Source organism: Prionailurus bengalensis, chromosome F2 (assembly GCF_016509475.1).
Source record: "Prionailurus bengalensis isolate Pbe53 chromosome F2, Fcat_Pben_1.1_paternal_pri, whole genome shotgun sequence".
Classification (NCBI taxonomy): Eukaryota; Metazoa; Chordata; class Mammalia; order Carnivora; family Felidae; genus Prionailurus; species Prionailurus bengalensis.
The window spans coordinates 57388799-57412652 of NC_057353.1; the positions used below are offsets into that span (position 1 = coordinate 57388799).

At 34.1% G+C, this 23854-nt stretch overlaps 1 protein-coding gene across 1 annotated transcript in view; it reads right to left on the reverse strand.

Annotated features, from left to right (window-relative positions):
- The window catches only part of CSMD3 (CUB and Sushi multiple domains 3), a 1274540-nt gene that overhangs the window by 299249 nt on the left and 951437 nt on the right, over nt 1-23854 (reverse strand). The window contains exons 25-27 of the mRNA XM_043601622.1: nt 22649-22840; nt 18009-18135; nt 15602-15804 (exon numbers count right to left, since the gene is read on the reverse strand). Of these exons, the coding sequence (XP_043457557.1) occupies nt 15602-15804; nt 18009-18135; nt 22649-22840 (522 nt within the window). The remainder of the gene's footprint in view (nt 1-15601; nt 15805-18008; nt 18136-22648; nt 22841-23854) is intronic.

Sequence of the window (23854 nt, forward strand, 5' to 3'; positions counted from 1 at the left end):
GCAGAAATACTGAGCAGTTTATAATTCTTCATTACTACACAACAAAATTACTTGCTGCTAATATCTCACCATAAAGGGAAGCAAAAGAGACAGACCCTAGGTTCTTTTCATAGGTATTCTTAAGAACAATGTAAATAAATTTAGCCATATATATCCTAAATTTAGCCACATATGTGCCAGATGGTATTCTTTAATTATAAAACTAAGGACGTTCCACTCTGTTTTTTCATTCTCTTCTTTTTATTTTTTAACTTTTTTAAACATTTATTTATTATTGAGAGACAGAGAGACACTGAGCATGAGCAGGGAAGGGACAGAGAGAGGGGGAGACACAGAATCTGAAGCAGGCTCCAGGATCTGAGCTGTCAGCACAAAGCCTCATGGAGGGCTCAAACTCATGAACCGTGAGATCATGACCTGAGCCGAAGTCAGACACTCAACTGGCTGAACCACCCAGGCGCCCCTTTTCATTCTCTTCTTCCCATCCTTTTTTTTTTTGTCTGATTTCTCCCCTTATAGTTCACTGAGAGAGTAGAAGCAATAAGATAGGCATGACTTCATTTTACCAGCACCAAATCTATCGGCCCAGTGGTGTCATATCCATATTCCCTGCTTCCTCTCCGGTTGGAATGGAGAAGGTGTTTTAATTCTATATGAGGTCAACCCCTCGTTCTTCTGCTGCTGGTATTAAGCCCTTTTTATTTCTCAAGGACTCTGTTCCTAAATATTTCTTATCCCTTCTGAATTACCAGTTCCTCCTTCCTCCGTGGTCCATTCCCAATAGCATACAGACATAACTTATATACTCCATCTTAAATAAACCAGCAAAACTCTTATTACCTCTCCATCCTCTTTCAATTATTTTTCCCATTTCTCTCTTTTAATAGGAAACTTATTAAGCATCTATCCTGAGGGAGTTATCTGTATAGCTATTTCCAGTTTCATCATCAGCCTTGCATCTCATATCCTTACTAAACTGCTCTTGTTAAATCTAGCTGCCGGATCCAGCAGTAACTTCTGTACCTTCTTTTTTCAGAGACTTCTCAGCAAAATGTGCCACAGTACATCATTCCTTCCTTCTACAAGCACTTGTTTCCTTGGCCTCCCAGTCATTAGACTCTAGTAGTTTTCTTTTGGGCTTAGTTGCTTTCCTTTTTGGTATCTTCTGCTGTCTCTATTTTTTTTTTTTAACCTGATGACTGAGGGCTAGAATACTTCAGGGATTAGTATTTAATGTTTTGTTTCCTTCTTTGTACAGTTTCTTCTAGGATAACTTCATCTGATCCCATCGTTTCAAAAACTCTTTTTAGCTTAATGCCTCTCAAATGTATACATTCAGCATTGATGTCTCTCCTGAGCTTGAGATCAGGCAATTCAACTGCCTATTTAACTCCTTTAGTTAGAGATCTAACAGGCCCTTTAATTTACCACGCCCAAAAGATTCATGAAATTGTAAAATATTTTAATTATCAGATTTTTGGAAAGAAAAATGTAAAAAACTTAAAACTTCACTTGCATATATAATTTTCCTATGCTATTAATGTCAATAAAACACATAACACTTGCATTTTGAAAGTAAAAATTTCTCATTGCAAAATTCTAATTTATTATGGCATGCAGATAAAAATACTTTGGTATAAATAAATTCTCCATAAAAGGTAAAAAATCACTGACATAAGAAATAAATTGAATATCAGCAAAAATATAAAGTCTTATAATTTTTACTCTATTTTTATGTCAGTGGTTTTGCCTTGTATGGAGAATTTTATACCACTAGGTAGTGCAGCCCATGACTGAGTTCTCAGCAACTCATCGTTGCTATAAATACACTTCTGACTTCTCATTTTATATTTGTTTTAAAATAATTGAGAGTGTAATTCAATTGGAAATATGTACCTCACCTGATACATATTTTACAATCCTAACTAGTGCATGTGTAGATTTCAAGCATGACATGGCTAGCAGCTTGAACTATTATTCAGAGGCAACGTCTGAATTATTATGTTAGTGACCTTGGGCAAATTAATGTTCTGGTTTTCTTATTCCATTGTTTTCTACAGTAGGGAATAAATACCCTAAAATCACTCGTAAGTCCCAGTGTATCCTTTCTATTCAGAAAGTTGACTCTTTGATGTAAACTTGTTTATCACAAGACCTTTCCAAAAAGAAAAACCTAGGATTTCATACAGTTGAATACATAGTTATCAGAAGTAAGAGAAACTTAGAGTCTGGTCTCTACTACGTTAAAAAAGGACACTGGTCATATTTGCACTTGTTCCCTGAATTTTAGCTGCCTCATCTGTAAAATTGGCATAGTAATATTTTACCTGTCCGCTTTAATATCAGAAAAATCTTAACATTCTTTTCTAACAATTATATAATCCTATGAAAATATCAATTCTGAATCACTAAAGACCAGTGGTTTTGTATGTTTTTGCAACATCAGGAGACTTCAGCAAGGTCACAGTCCAAATTTCATTTAAGTTTAAGCCCTAAGTCCCTCTCTTCCAGTTTTATTGCCTTATACTTTTGTATGGACTGAGAAATGGCCCTATATTCTCCATTTCACTATCTGTAAGGAATTCAAGTTGGGTAATGGGAATATTTAACCTGGAAGGAAATCCCATCCAGTGTCAAATCAATCAGAAAATATTTGAAATGCAGTTGGTAACCTAGAGGTGGATTTCACCCTGGAGTATTTTGCCCTTGATTGAGCTCTTGCTTAGTACAAGATCCATCAATTTTATAAAGAATGTTCAACATCATTATTAGGCTTACACTTTGCCAGCTCCTCAGTAATGTGGCTATCTTTAGAATTTCATTATGTTTCTAAGGATACACCTAATGATATGGCAAGTTAGGTTAAAGTAGATGGCAGCATGACAGAAACATTCCCATCAACTAAGGAAGGAAATGAAGCTGCTAATGCGTCAGATGCAAAAGGAATCTCAAAGCCCGTGTTGTAGTACACTTCCAAGAACATAGACATTTATTTTTATTTTTTAAATTTTTGTTAATGATTAGTTATTTTTGAGAGAGAGAATGTAGCACCTGTGCGCATACCGGGGAGGGGCAGAGAGAGAGGGAGTCAGAGGATCTGAAACCAACTCCGAAAATAGAGAGCCCGTGTGGGGTTTGAACTCAAGAACTGTGAGATCATGACCGGAGCTGGCACTTAACCGACTGAGCCACCCAGGCACCTCTAGAAATTTATTTTTTAAAAAGACATATTTATTCAATTATTTCACCAGATAATTGTTATGCAACCACAACGAGCCAGGTATTATGCTTCATATTGGAGATAGATTTTAATGAGACGACACCTCTCTACCTTCACTGATGCTTATGCTCCAGTACACAGACAAAAGTGGGAATAAAATTGTTGATGCAGTTTTTGTGAAATCAAAGGCATGTTAGGTTGCGGACCCAATGTTACCTACAGAGGAAACTGATTTTATATCTAAAAATTATATAAGTTTATATAAAAGTCTAATTTGCAGTTGAACACTAATATTAAGGGATCACTAGAATTAATAAACAAAAAAGGGAAAAATCACATAAAAATTATTTTACATTATTTTTAACTGCCAGTGCACATTTAGTTTTACATTATTAAAGAGACTTCCTATTCAATCAGATTCATTTAACATTTGCTAAGTACTTAATACCAGGTGCAGTGCCAATTTCTAGGGATACAAATATTAATACGATAATATCCTCATTCTTCAAAGGAAAATAATCTAAGAGGGACAGCAGATGTGTACATAGCTTTACTATACTAAAATGATGTTTTACCATTCAAACTGCAAAATTCTGGGAATGAAAGAAGTTAAAAATAACTTGTATAATTAAAAATATGTTCTAACAAAATTGGAATTACACTGATGAACATTTCAAAATAGTTTTCTATACAAAAACAGTTTTTAAAATGAAATGATTTTTTAAAAATGCCAAATATCTGTGCACAAAAATACATTCTTTATATGAATTACCTAAACATTAAAAATAATGTTAGCAAAATACTAATTTACAATGCACATGTATACTTTTAATTGGTTTCTTAGCCATTATTTAGTGCCTTTTACTATTTTTCTAAAGAATTAATGTATTATTATTAGCATTGTTAAAGATATTTTAATACATTTAAAATATTGGCATGTTAAACTGATATCTCCATAGGCCATACTATTTTTAATCAAGAAAGTTTCCTCTTTATATGGGCTGAGCTATCTGGTAAACTTAGAGCTAATTTTTAAAATGGAAGAAAGGCTCAATTTTATTTTTGTCATTCAGTGATGTGTATATATTTCAGCTCAAATATTTTCAAAGACACTGAATGCTTATTTCTTTTCAGATACCTTCCTTTGACAAAGATTATTATAACATAAAACTTTTCAAACAAGTTTTCTTAAATATTGATTTTTAAAAATATTCACTTACAAGCTATATAATTGTGTATTTTCTCAACTTTATTCCATTCTAGTATGAAATATAAATTTAAAACAATTAAAAATAAGATCATTTCCAATTTTAATTTTGTACAGTGTTTGAGCATTCACACTTTCTTTTTTTTTTTAATTTTTTTTCAACGTTTTATTTTATTTTTGGGACAGAGAGAGACAGAGCATGAACGGGGGAGGGGCAGAGAGAGAGGGAGGGCAGAGAGAGAATTGGAAACAGGCTCCAGGCTCTGAGTCATCTGCCCAGAGCCCGACGCGGGGCTCGGGGCTCGAACTCACGGACCGCGAGATCGTGACCTGGCTGAAGTCGGACGCTTAACCGACTGCGCCACCCAGGCGCCCCAGAGCATTCACACTTTCATAGAAATAACATTTAAATGTCTTCTTGATGCTAAACTTTGTTTTTGATAACTGCAACTCACCAAAAACTTCAAAGCTGATGATCTTTAGCACTCCAATAACTGAATATTTTGATTAAAGATTTACAACTGATTTAATGAAAAACAACCACATTTAAAAGTTTTATTTGCAGAAAATTTCAACACCTTAGTAGGATTTTTGGTTGATTTTACAAGAGTACTTCAGAGATGCAAATCTTTCTAAGTCTGAATGACAATGAACAGCAAAAAAGAGAAAAGAGTACTGACACACTCATTTACTTATTTTTTGAATCAGCATTACTCTGTCATACACACACACACATACACACACACAAATATAATTCTGTTATTTCACTGTATATAAAAGTATTTGTAAATTTTAACAATTTTATTGTGATGAGTAGCATTTGCTTGGTCAGAGTTACGAATTACACATACACTGCAAGCAATTCTAAGTATATTTCAATTTCTTAAAATTTTTTAAGTTTATTTATTTTGAGATAGAGACAGAGAGGGCATGAGCAGGGGAGGGTCAGAGAGAGACGGAGAGAGAGAATCCCAAGCAGGCTTTGCACTGTCAGCAGAGTCCTACATAGGGGTTGAAATCACAAAGTGTGAGATCATGAACTGAGCCAAAATCAAGAGTCAGAGGCTTAACCAGCTGAGCCACCCAGGAACCCCTTTCTGTTTCTTAATTTTATGAGAGCTTCGTTTTTATCACGAGGCTATGTATCATCAAAACTTATATTTGTATTATTATCACAAAACAAACAACTATATTTAATATTAAAATTTTTAAATGTGAACTTTGTCTTACTTAAAAAATAGTTAAAGATAATTCTCTGCTTGGGGCGCCTGGGTGGCTCCGCGGTTGGGCGTCAGACTTCGGCTTAGGTCGTGATCTCACAGCTCCTGAGTTCAAGCCCCGCTTCGGGCTCTGTGCTGACAGCTCAGAGCCTGGAGTCTGCTTCTCATTCTGTGTCTCCCTCTCTCTCTGTCCCTCCCCCACTTTTGCTCTGTCTCTCAAAAATGAATAAATGTAAAAAATAATTTTTTTTAAATAAAAAAAGATAATTCTCTGCTTAAAGCTTAAAAAATGTATGTTAACACCATAGAAATGAGATAAATGAAAACAATAGTCCAAAGGACTGAGGGGCAAATGGGAATACACTATTGTGGGGTTCTTCTATGAGAAGTGGAATAATAGAATTTGATGCTGGGTTTTACTAAGTTAAAAATGCATGCTATAAATATTAGAGCAGGCACGAAAAAAATACATAGCTAATACATTTAGAAAGTGAAATTAAGAAAAAAAATCCCATTTACAAATGCATCACAAAGAGTAAAATAGGAATAAATTTAACAAACGAGGTGAAAGACCTATATGCAATTTGAAAACTACAAGACTTTAGGGAAAGAGATTGAAAAAGACACAAATAAATGAAGAGATATTACGTGTCCATGGACTTGAATTAATTGTTGTAATGTCCATACTACCCAAAGTAATCTATAGATTCAGTTCAACCTCTCTTGAAATTCAAATTGCATTTTTCACAGAAATAGAACAGATAATACTAAAATTTGTATGGTACCACAAAAGGCCCTGCATAAACATAGTGACATTTTTAAAAATCTGACACCAAAAGTAAAAGCAACAAAAGCAAAAATAAACAAGTGGGACTATATCAAACTAAAGAGCCTTTGCACAGCAAGGAAACCATAAAAAAAATGAAAAGGCAACATACTAAATAGGAGAAAATATTTGCAAATCATGTATCTGATAAAGCGCTAATATCCAAAATATATAAGAAACTCGTAAAACTCAGTAGCAAAAAACAACAACTCAGAAACAAAAACAAACAGAAAACAATCCAATTAAAAAATGGGCAGAAGATCTGACCAGACATTTTTCCAAAGAAGACATACAGATGGCTAAGGTACAGAAAAGATGCTCAACATCATTAATCATTGGGGAAATGCAAATTGTAATCACAATGAGCTATCACTTCACATTTGTTAGAATGGTTATTATCAAAAAGATAAGAAATTGAAGTGTACACAATGATGTAGAAAAAAAGGTAACCTTTGTGCACTGTTGGTGGGAACATAAATTGGTGTAGCCACTATGAAAACCAGTATGGAGATTCCTCAAAAAATTAAAAACAGAATTATTATATGTTCCAGCATTTCCACTTCTGAGTATTTACCTGAAGAAAATGAAAACTCTAACTCAAAAATATATATGTACCCCATGTTCACTGCAGCACTATTTACCATAGCCAAGATATAGAAACAACCTAAGTGTCTATTAATAAATAAATAAACTGAAGAAACTATGTGTGTGTATGTGTGTGTGTGTGTGTGTGTGTGTGTGTGTGTGTGTGTGTACACACACTGGAATTTTATTCAGCTATGAAAAAGAATGAAACTTTGCCATCTGGTCCAACATGGATAGCCTTTAGGGCAATATGCTAAGTGAAATAGAGAAAGATAACATATGCCTTTTCTTACTTTGAAATGTAAAGAAAATTAAAAGAAACAAACAAAAAACTCATAGATACAGAGAACCAATAGATGGTTGCCAGAGGCAGGGAATGAGGGAGGTGGAGAAATGGGTGAAGGGGTTCAAAATGTTAAAAAAAAAAGTTAATAGAGGAAAAAATATCATGGAAAAAAGGAACAAGTATATCCAATAAAAATAATAGTAATATGGTAGACAAAGTTAACTATAGGAAAAATTTACATGAAATGTAAATGGTCTAATAATTTAAAAGACAACAATCAAAAAGTATACATTTTTAGACTGTATAAAAAACCATGACTCAATCAAATGCTATCTACTAGATACCTAACTTAATTATAAACATACTACCAAATTAAAAAGATGATAAGTAGTACACCAATGCCATACTAATTGTAAGATATTTATGTGAGACAAGGTAAATTTCAAGAAATAGTAAATTACTAATGAAAAAGAAAGATAGTTCTTAGTAATGAAAAAATTAAGTCATTAAGAAGACATAAAACCTACAATGTTATGCACCTAATAACAGGTCTTCATAATACACACACACACACACACACACACACACACACACACACACAAAACAAAAAAAACATGGCAAGACAGAAAGAATAAGTAGAGTCCAACTGAGCATTTCAATACTTCTTTTTCATCAGTTGATTAAAAAAAATGTAGACAGAGAACCAGTAATGATATAGAATACCTCAAACACAACATTATCAACCAACTATACTTAACTGGTATTTACAAAACACTCTGCCCAATAATACCAAGTGCACATTCTTTTCAATGCATATGGTACTTTTAGAAAACCATATGGTTGATCATAAAACAAGTCTAAGAAAATTTAAAATTATTAAAATGTTAATATTTTTACTGGATTTATAATATTAGATGTTTTTTTCTTTGATTCGAGGAACTTTTTAAAGACTATGCTTTGATTTCATGAAGTGGATATAAATAAAACTTTTATTGGAATTAAAATACTTGAGGCAATTGATGTTACTGATTCTCTATTTAAAGCAATGATGCGACTAATATAAAATTGAACTTACTGAACTATTTGTGAAGTTCTTCTATGGGAACTGGCATATTAACAATTTTAATATGCATGAGGAAGAAAATTTAGAATACAAAGTGATAAAATTAGTTTAATAGTTTTCATTTGCTCTAAATGAAACTTCCTGCTTTTTAAGCACATTAATGTCACTGGTTTTTACATGGTCATTGACACCACTGTGGTCCCCATGTATGTTAATATATACTATGTGTCAGCTGCACTTTCATAATCTTTTCTTTTCTTTTCCTCTTTTCTTTTCTTTTTAAATGTCTATTTATTTATTTTTGAGAGAGAGAGAGAGAGAGACAGAGAGACAGAGAGACAGAGAGACAGAGAGAGCAGGAGCAGGGGAGGAGCAGAGAGAGAGGGAGAGAGAGAAACCCAAGCAGGCTCTGTGCTGACAGCACAGACATGGGGCTCAGTCTCATGAACCATGAGATCACAACCTGAGCTGAAATCCGGAGTCAGATGCTTAGCTGACTGAACCACCCAGGTGCCCCACGTAATCAATTCTAATTTTAATTGAGATATTATTGGGCTTTTTGATTATTAACATACAGATATTATGAGCAACTTGTGCATAATCCTTAACATAGAAGCACTAAAAATCTTCAAACTATATAGTTAATCTAAATAGCTATTCTGATGATTTATTGTTTGAAAATGTGTGGGGAATTTGTTCATAAAACAATACTCCATATCAATATCTTAAAACAGTACACTCTTAGGTCTAAAATTTCCAATATCTCACCTTTATTATCATACACACTATATTCTCAGCCAAAATATCCCATCTTTCATATAAGGTCAATAAATTAGTAGAAAAAATTGTCACATTACTACCAATGATATCATGGTGCCAGAGAGCACTTTCATTTAGAAAATAATTGCACTAAAAAGATATGGCTATAGAAGATAGGTATTTTAAAATAACCAAGACTTATTTAATACCTTAGCTATTTTAAAATGATGAAGCTGGCTGGAGCTAATACATCATCATGGCTTCAAATCAGCATTTAATTTAATTTTATATTTTAGAATATAATATTGCCCTGTATACTGTTAACATGAAACACAAGGCAATAAATTCGCATGTAATTCAGTATTAAACTTTTTTTTTGTCTGTATAGGAAAATAATCAGCATACGATTTCCCCTGTAACACATTTTTACCTAAATATGTTTTATTGAAATTAGATTATGTGGGACACTGCTTCTTTTAAAAGTGTGTTTCTGGATGTACTAAAATACTTTGATTTATAAATGCTAATAAAAATAGTCTAAATTCTTTCCTGCTATATTTTTGGGCTCAGTTTCAACTTTTTCAAAGATAAGTTTGTGTTACATCTTTATGGCTTTGTGCTTAGTCCCTTCTTGACAGCATCCTTTGGCTGAACTGACTTGCTTTTTGGATGGTGAAATCAGCTTTCTTAAAAAGTAAATATTCAATACACACATTTTCACTAAACATGTCATTTAAAATTTTTAATGTTTTTATTATTTATTTTTGAGAGAAAGAGAGAAAGAGAGAAAGAGAGAGAGAGACACCACAAGCAGGTGGAGCAGGAGAGAGAGGAAGACATAGAATCCAAGAGGGCTCCAGGCTCTGAGCTGTTGGCACAGAGCCCGATGCAGGCCAGAACCTATGAACTGCAAGATCATGACCTGAGCCAAAGTCAGATGCGTAACTGACTGAGACAGCCAGGCACTCTTATACATGTACTTTTTAAAATCCCACTGCTGCCACAAATGTCTACTGCCATATAATTTTAAAAATTATTTCCATGATAAAATAAATAACAAAAACACTCATGGCAAGAACATGCAGACTATATACTATAGCTTTCCAGCATATCTCCCGAACATCTATTTCTGTGCATATTTCAAGAACACATTTTTCCTGTTAATCCTGCCAATTCATGTCCTGACAGCTTTATGTATCTTTCAAACCACAGCAAGACTATGACATAACTTGCTGTTATACAAAATAGCTTGCAGGGCAATAGCATTAAATACTTCTCCTACTACCTTCCAAGATCAGAATGAGTTAGGTGTTCATATCCGAGAATAATTTATTTATCTACAAGTGCCCTATACATTCTCCTTGAAAGGGAAGTGTGAATTACCTGGCACATGGAAAAGATTGAAAAATGTAGATTGCTTATCAATATTTGTTTTTCAAATTTAATCATGTATTATAATTACTCTGAGCACTGTCAACATATCTCACACACTACTAGATGACATCAAATACAAAACATAGGTCTAAGAAATACACCTTGGGTATTTTAACAGAATACTGGCTTAATATTGGCCAAAATAATGATACTCTATTAAAAAAATACAGATCCAAATTCGAAACCAGTCAGGATGCTAGGACGACATGCATAAACCAGGACTGTCCTGGGCACCTGGGCCATTTGGTGAATCTAATAGAAATTGCACATAATGCCAGAGCAGTACAAATGTGGAAGTGACTACTTCTGCCTGGAAGTTCATCAGTATCAGAAGTATCATTTGTCCTGGATCTTGGAAAATACCTAAGAATTTATAGATTTTGTATGGGGACCGAAGTGTTTTAAGAATATGGAAGAGAAGCAGAAATGTGAAAGGACGTTGTCCTCTCAGGACAGTGTAGTTAGACAAGTGGATGTGTATAAATGAGTAGTGAATGATTATGCTGGCAGGTAGTTTGGGGGCAAATTGTGGAGGCTTTAAAAGTAACTCCAAAGCTTTGAACTTATGGCTGAGCGACCAGTAGACAAAAAATAATGAAACAGAGGAGTGATGTCTGATTTGTATTTTAAAAACATCAGTCAGGTAGAAATGTGTAGAAAAGTCTGGCTGGAGGGACAATGAAGTGAGTGGCTAGTTGACTGTCACAGCAATGCAGGCAGTGATAATGAAGATGGGGAAAAAGGCAGGGACACCATGCAGTCTTTTGAGGCTGGGCGACCTCACCTTCCTCTGGCTAAGGGATCCATTTCCTTGAGAGTCAACAGTATAAGCATGGGCCTACGTATTTTGTATTACCCAGCAGGGGTAGATTCTTAACAGACAGGTCAAAGAATGAAGAACACAGAAAATGCTCTGTCAAAATTAACTATTCCGTGGGCAAATGACACTATGATACCCCAAAGATGCCTTCCCCATGGAACTAAAGTAGGACAGGAGAGGCAGATTATACATTTAAGCAGGAGATATAGAGGCTGACTGCTGAGACCCAAGGACAGCACATAGGACAGCAGGAGCGGTGTCAGACTTAAGTAGCTCTGATTAAGCAAAAGTGCCTCGCAGACTATAACACCAAGAGGCAACATGACAGTCTCTGCAAAGAATGAAGAGATCATGAAATGGAAGTCTTGGGGCTGCTGAGAGTGGCTTGATGATGATTACAAAGTTGGTGTGTGACCTACATTTCAGTTAAATTCACTTCGCACAAAGTTCAGTGAAATACATTTCATTGGTTGCATTTTGTCGCTGAAGACTCTTCTCCTATTGCCTGACTTGTTTCTCGTTTAAAAATTTATTATTTGACACTCACTCAACAACAGCTATTTGCTCAAAAGGGGCCTGGGTATTGTGGAGGTGGGGGAGAGGGGACAGAATACAAGTCTGAGGTAATCAAAATGATACAGCTTGATTTGGCTACGACTCCTGGTTTAAGCTTGTTACCCAGCTTAATTTTAAATAGTGTCTTCCTTCACTTTCAACAATCGTCCTAGATTTGGACAATAAGTTATATGCTTGTCCTAAATAGAATCTTTGTCTTTGTAGATATTTAGGGAGGCAAAGGTACTCACGAGGTATTTGGGAAGCAAAGATCACATAATGAAAACATCTTCAGAACAATGAATTGATAAACTATTCTCATCTTTGGGAAAAAAAATTACAGCTAGTTCTTGGGGCATGGGCTGGAATATGTTTTAGAAATGGAGGTCAGGAAATGTTTTACAAAGAGAAGGCTTGGTGCTGAGTCTGCACGATGGAGCAAGACTTAAGGAAAAGGAGCAGAGGGGCGTCTAGGTAGTTCAGTCAGTTAAGCATCTGACATTGGCTCAGGTCATGATCCCATGGTTTGTGGGTTGGAGCGTCACATGGGGCTCTCTGCTGACAGCTCAGAGCCTGGAGCCTGCTTGGGATTCAGTGTCTCCCTCTCTCTCTCTGTCCCTCCTCCATTCTCACTCTATCTTTCAAAAAATAAATAAACATTAAAAAAAAGGAAAAGGAGCAGAAAAAACGCTTAGGGTGAAAGAAGGTTTAGACAGAAAGCACAGTGTGTGTGTGTGTGTGTGTGTGTGTGTGTGTGTGTGTGTGTAGGAGTAGGAGTACATGTGTGTATTTCTGAGACTAAGAAGATTTGCCTGGGTGAAAAAGAAAATGCAATTGTGGAATAATTGGAGATAACTATGTTTAATAACTGGTCCTTAAGAGATTTCCCTACAGTAAATGAGCAAATGAATGAATGGGTAACATGATTCAAATTTACGTAGGGAAGAAGACTTTGAGTGAGCCACTGAACTGGAAAACTCTACAGTGCAGGCCAAATTTCACCTGCAGTAGTGGTTTATTGGCCTATAGTCTGTTAACATTTTCTTTAAGATTAATGGTTTACTTTGAAACTTTGCTGACTTTACATAAAACTCCTTATTTCAACTTCCACTTTAAAAATAGCTTTTCTATAGAATAGGGCAAAATAACTATCGCCAGAGGGGGCAATGGTCCCTTGTAAATGGGCATGCATGCACTCCGGCTTTCCTTCATTTCTCCTCACTGCTTTACTGGTGTAAGATGTGGAAGTTGGGAGCATAATCAGAAACATGAGCTGATTAAATTGTAGAACTTCATTGTAACTAGTAATTTATAACTAAAAGCTCTCTATTTCCTCTGGCATAGGATCTACATAATAATGACAGCACAATAATGCCAATAACTGCTATTAATTTACCAGGCACCTGGCACAGCAAAAAGCTCCCATGTGGATTTGAGCCACAGTCCCAGGTATCTTTTAGCACTATGACCGCGAACAAATTAGCTCTCGTTCTAAACCTCACTGTATTTATGTGGGGAATGGGGGTGACCAAACATAAATCACGTGGATTTTATGAGATTTAAACAAGATTATGTATATAAAGCTCTTAACATGTTTTCTGGCACACCAAGAAAGGTCTCATTCATGAAAAGAATATTTTTGAATTTTAAATCTGGACACTTGGAAAGCCATATAAAAATGAGTGAAAGAAGATATCCAAAAAGGGGATTAATTTTCATTGATTGATGCTTTTCATAATATAATATATTCACCCTCCAAGTAATTTTATTTCAATGGGTAGGTTTTTAGTCTCAGATCACTAGTATAAATTTCTATGCATCTTCAAAGACTATTATGAAGACAGATTTATTAAAGTTCTAGTACAATACATATTGTTTCCTTAAATGCCTTATAAATACAATAAATCTAAAAATGCATTACTAATTTAACTGAAAAATCTGCAGTAAAAATTCCTGGAAATAAATAAATAAATAAATAAATAAATAAATAAATAAATAACAGCCTGTATCTATTGAGCAGATGAACTTGGCATTCACGAATGCTAGCCTTAAACAATTTTTCACATGAGTATAGTCAAATTATAAATCACAATAACCATTTAAGTATAAAATATTATATGGTACTAATTTAAGGTAACAAAAAGGAGAGCTATTAGTTACCAAACCAGAAAGAACTTAAACTGAACATCTATCTCTGACAAATTGCCATATCTTCATAAAAAAAAGAGAAATAAACAGTAAAAATAGAAGATATAAATATGAAGAATATTCAACTGGTAGGTTTTTTTAGAATTAGAAGCCATTTGTGTTCACTGATTATATGATCATTTCATTTTTCATTCTTTTTCTCAAAAGATAAAGCATGAATTTACAGATACTGGCTTTTCCATAATGATCCACACTTTCACAACAGCTTGGTTTACACAATACAAAATAATTCACTTATGTTAGTCGATTAGGTCAAACAACTCTGTTCCATGAACCAAAAGTCTGCCAAGTTGTTTAATTGTATTAACCAGTTATTTACCTAACAGTGATATATTTTGTGGACAGTAATTTCAAAAGTTATTTATGCTTATTTCACTTTTTAAAAAAGATTTCAATATTACATTTACTCATATAGTAAAATTAGTTCTCTGAGCACCAACTATATACTTTATACCAAATACAGTGTATACGAGATCATGTTACATCCTAATAACGTATTTATGAGATAAGCATTATTATACCTATGTGAATTAGAAAACTCAGCCTAAGATGATGAGGTCAGGGACACAAAGTCAGCAGTTAGTAAAGAGTCAGGACTTGGATTCAGGCACATTTCAGGAATACTGGTTTGTATGCTTTCCATAGATGATCTTAGAAATTTGCATATGTTTCTGTTAATAGGATTTTTAAAGACTATAAAGTTAGAAAATCCATTTGATAATTTTCCCAAAGAGGTGATGTATGTTGGCAATAAAAGTAAAAATATAATAATGAAAAGTTTTAAGTTTTTATTCATTTTTTCCAGCCACTAAGTAAAAATCGTTTTTACAGAACAACATATATTTAGCCACTTAGCAGTGCCATAAAAGAAAAAAAGTGCCATGAACACTGGTAATTACTTACAATGAATGACATTATATTGTTATAGGAAGTCTTTAATTTAGAAGTAGATCTAAAATATTTTGTCAAAGATATCTGGGAATATATAATTAAGATCTTTAAAAGAGAAAAACAAAATTAGTAATAATATAGGATTGCTTTTTTTGTAAAGGCAAGTATCCGTTTCCTCCCTTATCTAAAAAATTTCACATTTTGAAATAATCAGTTTTATGGTAAATTGAAATGTAAAGCTTTTGTAATGGAATTATTTCATTTGCTGAATTATTTTAGAAGCACTTTTACTTGAAAAAAAATGGCTTGACAATTAGAGAAGGTCTCAACGAATAATTGATTAATTCCAAGTTAATTATATTCCTTTTTTCCAAGAATATTTTACCTTCACTGAAGATGAATAATAGGAAGACCAGAAATAAGCATATTTAGGATCGTTAAAATTTTAAAAGGTTTGGCCAGGAAAGTTAAAATACTATTTGAATAGTATTCCTACTTTTCATTTAAGAAATAAGATAATAACTCACTTGAAAACTGAATTGCAAATCCAGATTTGCTGATATAAAAATCTGTGTCAAACTGGATGGTGACTATGTTGAGAGTGCTATGGATTCCTTCAGGAATAAGAGATCCACTGATTTCCTTTAAGAGCATCTCATTTTCTGGGGGACCATCCCATACTCGGAGGATATCATGTGATGCTTCCGTATCAAAAGCAAGAAACTGTAGGCTGTGGGAGAACCATATATTTCTATTTAATTATCTCAAACATGGATTCAGTTTTAAATAAAAAGATATACAAGATATGCATCTTTAATTTTATTAGATATTTTTTATACTATCAGATAAAAAATGAATTAGGTAAACAGCATATATAACCTCAATACATGTTTCTTAAACAGAATAATTTATTTTTCTAGAATATGATTAAAAGTCTATTATATCACCTTTGTAAATTATAGAAATTTCAGATTAACAGTCTTTTCTGTGTTCAGAATGTTTTAAAAACATTCTTATTTATTTTTGAGAGAGAGATACAGAGCGCGAGTGGGGGAGGGTCAGAGAGAGACACACACACAGAATTCAAAGCAGGCTCCAAGCTCTAAGCTGTCAGCACAGAGCCTACATGGGGCTCAAACCCACAAACCTTGAGATCATGAACTGAGCGGAAGTCAGATGCTTAACAGACTGAGCCACCCAGGTGCCGGGTGTGTTTGTGAATTTTAACTGTAGCCACAGTAGGTGACACTTATGGAGCATCTAGTACATGCTAGGCACTGTGCAAAATGCATTACGTAGATTTTCTTTGTTTAATGGTTATAATGACTTAATGAAGCAGGCACGTATTTGATCTCAATTCTATAAATGTGGCAAATGGATTTGAGGCAGGTTAAATAAAATTGGCCAAAGGGTGGCAGAGTCATGAATTGAACTCAAGTTTTCTGAATCCGTAGCATATATTTTTACCGATGTTTCAAGTTTGTTTTATCAGAATCAAATGAGGTTTATTCAAGGAATGCAAGAATGAGTTCATATTAAAAAAATCAATACATTTCATCACAATAATAGATATGAGGAAAAAATTACACAAACATTTCAATATATACAGAAAAAGTATTTTTAAAAATTCAACATTATAATCATACCCAGCAATCTAAGAATAAAGAAGTTCCTTAATGTGAAAATTAATGTTTGCCCAACCCTACTCCCCCCAAAATGCATAAAAACCAAAAAAAAAACCTTTTTCACTTTAAATCTGCTTTATATCTAGCCTAGACATAATTATTGTCTGATATTTTTTGTGGTCAGGGCCAAAATTTAGAAATCCAGTTACAGCAACATGCTCCACTCTCTCTCTACATATATCACATCCGTGTTAGGTATGTGAAATGTCACAGCTTTAAATTTGTGTTGCAATTTAATATCCAATATTGTTCTTTAATTTAAAAAATTCCAGAATCCTGTTGAATTTAACATTTTTAAGTTTAGTAATTCTAATATTTAAATAAAACAACGTGTGATCTATACTAAAGAAAAACAGGCTGAGGGTTGATCTGGTGCAGTCTACTTTGAGTCCTGCAAATTCCCTTGCAGTAGGAATATATCAGTTCACATCAAACAATGCATGGAGTACACCTTTCGGCATGTTGATGAAGAATAATACTTGTTTTCCATAACCACCTTCACTACCCAGAAGCCTGTCTGAAATTTTCTTTACATAAAACAGCAATTTTTAAATTTAAAGTCATTGTTTTGAGAGTGATAACACACCAACTAGCTCAAATTAGGTCTGAAGGGAGGATTTATTTTTGTTCATTTATTAACCTATTCCTTGTCATGATCACAGTAGTTAAACTAGGGTTTAGAGAACGTGATAACTTTGGCAAGCTGGCTGGTGCTGTTTTAGGAGATGATAGTTCTGCCCTCATCAAAGGGTCAATAATGTGAAGAATTGTGAGCCACCTAACTAAATTCATCTGGAAAGGGAAATCAAACACAGTTAACAGGGCAGAGAGCTGATGCTCCAGAGATGTGCCTAAACCCAGGGAAGACAGGGAATTGTTACTGAGTCCCCTTCTGTTCTTATTTTGTCCAAATGTTCTTGATGCTGAATTTACAACTTTGTATCCCTATTAAAATGGTGGACTTAGCATCTTGAATCACCAAGAATTGAAAGATTAAAGTCCTAAAGAAGCAGAAAACATTTCTCGATCTCTGTGGTCTATGAAAACTACGAATCTAGGGGTTATATGAACTACCACTGTGACAATAATCATACCCGTGAATACTTGTTATACTTTAAAGAGATGAAAACCAGGTTCTTCTTGGCCAAGGCTAAAGATATTGACAGACCTTGTTGTTTGATATTGTATATTGAGGCTGATCAGAAATTTCAGATTCCCCAGTAATTCTGAGAAAATAAAACCCATTTACCTGACAATGTTTCCTGGATCTACCTCAATCATCCACATGCAACGCAGATTATTGTCATATGGAAAGGGATAACCAGGAGATAAGATTCTTCCTGAAGATTCTCCTTTAAAACGACCTCCACATTCAGCTAAAATAATAATAATAATAATAATAATAATAATAATAATAAATGAAGCCACGATTTAATGCCAATCTTTGCAAAACAATCTACGAATTTCTCAAAAATATATGTTTTTTCATCTTAAGGAAAATAAGGATTGACAATCCCTCTTCTTAAGACAATACATTTTGTATATACTTTCTCAGATGAATGTATTGATTGAAGCAATGATACACTAAAGAGTAAAACAATAAAGTCTCAAGTTAGATCACATAAAAGATAATAAGCTAGGGAATAAAAAAAGGACACACTCAAACACTCTGAGTTTAGGCATTCAAAGATTTTAAGATGTGTTGTTACATAATGATAATTTAAAAAGGCGAAACAGATGGCAAGTTGCTCACTGCTCGTTGGTTGTAGGCTGAATAATTTATCATCGTGCTACCCCACCTCTGAGAAAAACTAATCTTTACTGTGGTCCCTCAGGTCTTCTAAATTTCATCGTCCTTTTATTCCCCTTTAAATCACTCTAAACTCTTTCCTTTTTAACCTCCCCAAAGTCAAAGTGGCATTTTTATTAGATTTCTCACTTCAGTAAAATCTAGTTTAATTTAATGAGTCCTTAAATTTTATAAAACTCATCAAATCAAAAGTGTAGGTATTGTTATACAATATTTTTAAAAAATCTTTTGGGGGATTACCTCTCCATTTGAATGCTATTTAATATATGGGGATGTCTGTAGAGGTTTTATTTCAGTAAACAGATAATCTAGAAAGAATCCTCTGTACTGGAGATGACAGAAAATAAGCATTGCACTTAGTATATTGTTCTACATCTCTAACTCCAGAAACAAGGATAACACTGTGTAATGCATCATACATTTGAAAATTCTCCAGATTATTTCCTACCAAAAAATAAACAAAAACAAAAAAATTTACTTTTTGCTTAAATATTTGAAGGCGCTCCTATATTTGTTTTTCTTTTTTTTTTTTTTAATTTTTTTTTCAACGTTTATTAATTTTTGGGACAGAGAGAGACAGAGCATGAATGGGGGAGGGGCAGAGAGAGAGGGAGACACAGAATCGGAAACAGGCTCCAGGCTCCGAGCCATAAGCCCAGAGCCTGACGCGGGGCTCGAACTCCCGGACCGCAAGATCGTGACCTGGCTGAAGTTGGACGCTTAACCGACTGCGCCACCCAGGCGCCCCATGTTTTTCTTGTTCTCTGCACTGTTTCGATCTTACTTACATTCAATCACTGACTTAATCTTCTTGGTTTTGTTTTGGAAGAGACCTAATGGCAATTGAATTTAATGGTTCACAATGTATAGGCCCTATTCCTATAGGTAAATTTATTTCACAGATTTTACATATTCTATTTTACCACATTGTGATGATTAGTTTTAGGTGTAAACTTGGTTAGGCTATAGTACCCAGGTATTTAATCAAACACTAGTATTGATATGAAAGTATTTTAAAGATTTTTTTTAATGTTTATTTATTTTTGAGACAGAGAGAGACAGAGCATGAATGGGGGAGGGTCAGAGAGAGAGGGAGACACAGAATCTGAAACAGGCTCCAGGCTCTGAGCTGTCAGCACAGAGCCCGGCGCGGGGCTCGAACTCACGGACCGTGAGATCATGACCTGAGCTGAAGTCGGACGCCTAACCGACTGAGCCACTCAGGCGCCCCATATATGAAAGTATTTTATAGATGTGGTTAATGTCTACAATCAGTTGGTGTTAATTAAAAGAAGTTATCCTTGATAATGTGGGTAGCCCTCATCTAGTCAATGGGAAGACCTTTTGAGCAAAAAATAAGTGTTTTGGAAAAAAAGAAATTCTCCCTCACAACTGCAGAGTTGACCTCTGCCTGCATTTCCAGCCTTTTGACTTTCCCTATGTATTTTGGACTTGTCATCTCCCACAACTGCATGAGTCAATTCCTCAAAATAAATAAATCTCTTAGATAGATAGATAGATAGACACTTAGATACAAATATATATAGATAGATCAATCTAGATTTAGATATTCTATTCATTCTCTTTCACTGGAGAATGTTGACTGATACACTCACAGAGGACTAAGCAACTTGATTTTGTATTGCAGTGTTAATTCATAAGAACAAATTTGTTATTTTTTTAAGTAAATGAGATACCAGTATTTAAGATGTTGCCATCACTTGTTTAGATTTTTTCTCATATTTTAACAAAAATTGTGTTGGATAACCTTCAACTATGTAACTATATCAATTCATTATTACATTATTTCTTTATAATTATCACTTTTATGGCATACACTTACTATGAGAACAGATTTTATACTTTATTCCTCCAGATTAATTTTTAATCAATTAAAGGTCAAATTGGGGTTTTGTGTACTACGCTGTATGTTGAAATTTAACATAGTTCTTTTTCCTCCATATTTCTTTTCTACAAACATTACCTGTCATTTTGACTTCAAATGAGCCAGTGTGATATGCCATAACACTACAGCTCATATTTAAGAGAAGACTTATATTTGCAGTATAAAAATGAAATAGTGCTTAAAGAAGGTATATAGGTTAAATCCTCTGGCTATGGTATTTCAAAAATTATTTGTTTGATCCATGTATAAGCTTCAGAAACACAATTATCTAGAAATAATCCATACAATTGCGAAAAAGTTTCTTATTTGACAGAGGCAAAGTGAGCACAAAAAATTAGGATGCTAGACCAGGTGGTAAGGCTATTAATTGTTGCCAGTAGAGAACACGATCTAAAATAGAATCTCCTCTTCTGTTATCATAGTAATCACCGGCACAACATGCCATGTGCCCAACTGTCATCAGCTGTTATTCCTGTCTATCCATCATTAAAAGGAAAAACAATATATAAGTTTACCCTTCTCATGAAATCTTGAACAGTATCAAGCCACTAAGTTTTGACTCAGGAAATTTGTAAATATGAAGTGCACCGATTTGTTACAAACAAAATTAATTCTGATCACGAACCAAATGTCCTTCCATTTACATAAAGTCTTTTAAAAAGTGAAGAATGTCTTTAGCTTGGTTCAACACATATAGAAAATATATTATTTTAAGTATATCTGGTTTCTGATTTTAATTTTAAGGACAGCATGGAAAATCAGTATTTACAAGTTTATAGTTTTGTGCAGTTATAATCCTTAATGCTTTTCTGAATATATTTCATATTCACATCAAAGAATACAACCTTAGAATTAGTGCTACATTTTTCTCATAACTAATGCCAGTGGGCTGACTGTTGGTCATATTCCAGAATCCCAAGCTTTGTTAATTTAGGTTGATTAGTATTTAGATATTATCCTATCCAAAATCAGATGTCATCTGAAAAGAAAGGACTATGATTGCATTTTGGTTAGATAAAAACATGTTTGCTTCCTACGTGAATCAATGTTTGAATAAACCAACAGAGGTCTTGTGGCATCAAAAAACACAGTGCAATTAGTTGCAAGGCCTTTAAAGACTGGAATTTCATTTTTCTATTTGCATTCTAGTAGGTTTTGTGGAGATTCCTATGTTACCCATATCAACTACCAAAGGTACAAATTTGGAAGGTTTAAGTTTCCAAACTCATCAAATCATATACATTAAATATGTGCTGCAGTATTAAGATATCAGTTATACCTTAATAAAGCTGTGATTTTTTTTTAAATTGAGGTCAATTTTATTCATGTGGGCCTGAGGCAGAATGGACTTGTGCTTCTACAAATACCAGCAAGAAGTAAGAATGGCTGAAGAATAATGAGTGTTTGCTCCCTATTTAAGGAGTCAGTGTTTTGTTAAAATGTTTCCTTTTGTTGTTCTGGTATTCCAGCCTGGGACCTATTTGGTCTTTGGAGCAGAAAAAAACAAAAGGAAACAACAAGAAAACAGACATCTTTGTCAACACATTTCTGTCTACCTTCCTACTCACACAAACCCAGTCATTCACTAATTGATCTATAAGATGGTACTAGTCCTCCAGTTGTGCAGTGAGAGAAAATGATCTATATACACAATAACATATGCCTTATGTTATTGTGTCTCCCTTGCCTCTTTTTATTGAAATTGGTTAGTTATGCTACATACACATAAGAAAAGCCCATGTACTTCCTCAGATTTTTGAAAAACTATATACATATATAAAGAAAATCTTTGAAGTTTTTGAGAATAGGTTTATTGTTTTTTAATCTACCTTGATACCGGGACAGGTGCTCATTTTATTAAAACAAACCTAGTCAATGTGATTCCATAAATATGTACGACAAGTCTTAACATATTTTTATAGTGAATTAAATTTTGTATCAAGATAGGAGAAAGAATGACTTGATACAAAAAAAAATGTACTCATCGACAAACTTATGAAAACGACGCTTTCACTTTCCATTAATTTCCTCCAACAAATTTGAGCTATGAGTTCATTAACTGCATGATTTAAGCTGTGAGCTGTGCGTGAACAGATAAAATCACTTGAAAAGGGACAGCGTATTTGGATAGCACTCCCAGAGAAATATTTATGAAAATATAAGAGTATCTTACCAATACAGGAAGGCAGAGGATAGTCCCATGCCCTTCTCTCCCCTGTCATGCATTTGAGAAGGCTACTCCCGTGGAGAGTATAGCCTGGATTGCATCCATAAATAATAGTGCTCCCAGCAAAGTGGCCTTGGTCACTGATCTTGTATCCAAATTGTGGAATACCAGGATCCTCACAGTGTGAAAGTTCAAAACCTGTGATAAGGATACAGAGTCATTAAAGGCAACATTTAACAGGAAGATTTAAAATTATACCAACAGTCTTTGATTATTTTTAGTATAATTACATACCTTTTCCTACTTGTATTACTCTTACAATATTCAATTTTGATAGTATATATACAGCATCCATAAAGTTATTTTCTTGAAAATTAGAATTTGTTGTAATTTGATTGGTTGATTGTAATTTTAAAGTTTATCAGTGATACCCCATGGTCTATTATATAACTATATCGTGGCTTGTAGCACGAAGCCTCTCGCTTACCTCAAGTGAATTGCGGCTAATAATAAATTCTGACCAATGTGACTACTAGCGTCATGTCATCAAAATTTAAAAATTTTGACAAAACATGTCCAATAATTGTCCAATTCACAGATACGTCCACTGCAAATATAACCGTAGATTGCTTTACTTTGATAGTATTAGAAGACAATGATAGTCTCATATTGAAAACATAGTTTTTCGAGACATAATAATAGTATTCAGCTGTAAGAACTCGGAATCTTTATATCCTGCCCCCTCCAAAATGTATAGCTTTCAGAAATTCTCACAAGACAACAAAAACAAATCGAAGCAGCATGTTATTCTGTGGTACAAAGAAACTACGTTTGTGTTCAGCAGAGTTTGGGCTTTCTGCATGAATTTTGCTGGAAACCTTATTTCCTGAGATAAGAGTAGCACTGGAGAAGTTAATTTACAACTACCCGTACCAGGAGTGAGAGAACGCCAGAGAGCTTTACCTGACTCCAGAGGACGTTTGTGTTTGCACCAAGGGGGAGAACGAGATGACTTACAGACATCTCTAGGTTATAAAAACTGGATACATAGGCTAATCTGGCTCTTAGAGAAATGTATTTACATTCTGAGGCTAAAAAAAAAAGAGAACTCAAGATCCTTTCCATCCCATCTCCAAGCAGCAAAGTTCTTTCTTCTTGCTTTCAGGAGAGGAAGGCAAGATAGCTGCCTTAAGCAGAGCATGTCCATTTTTC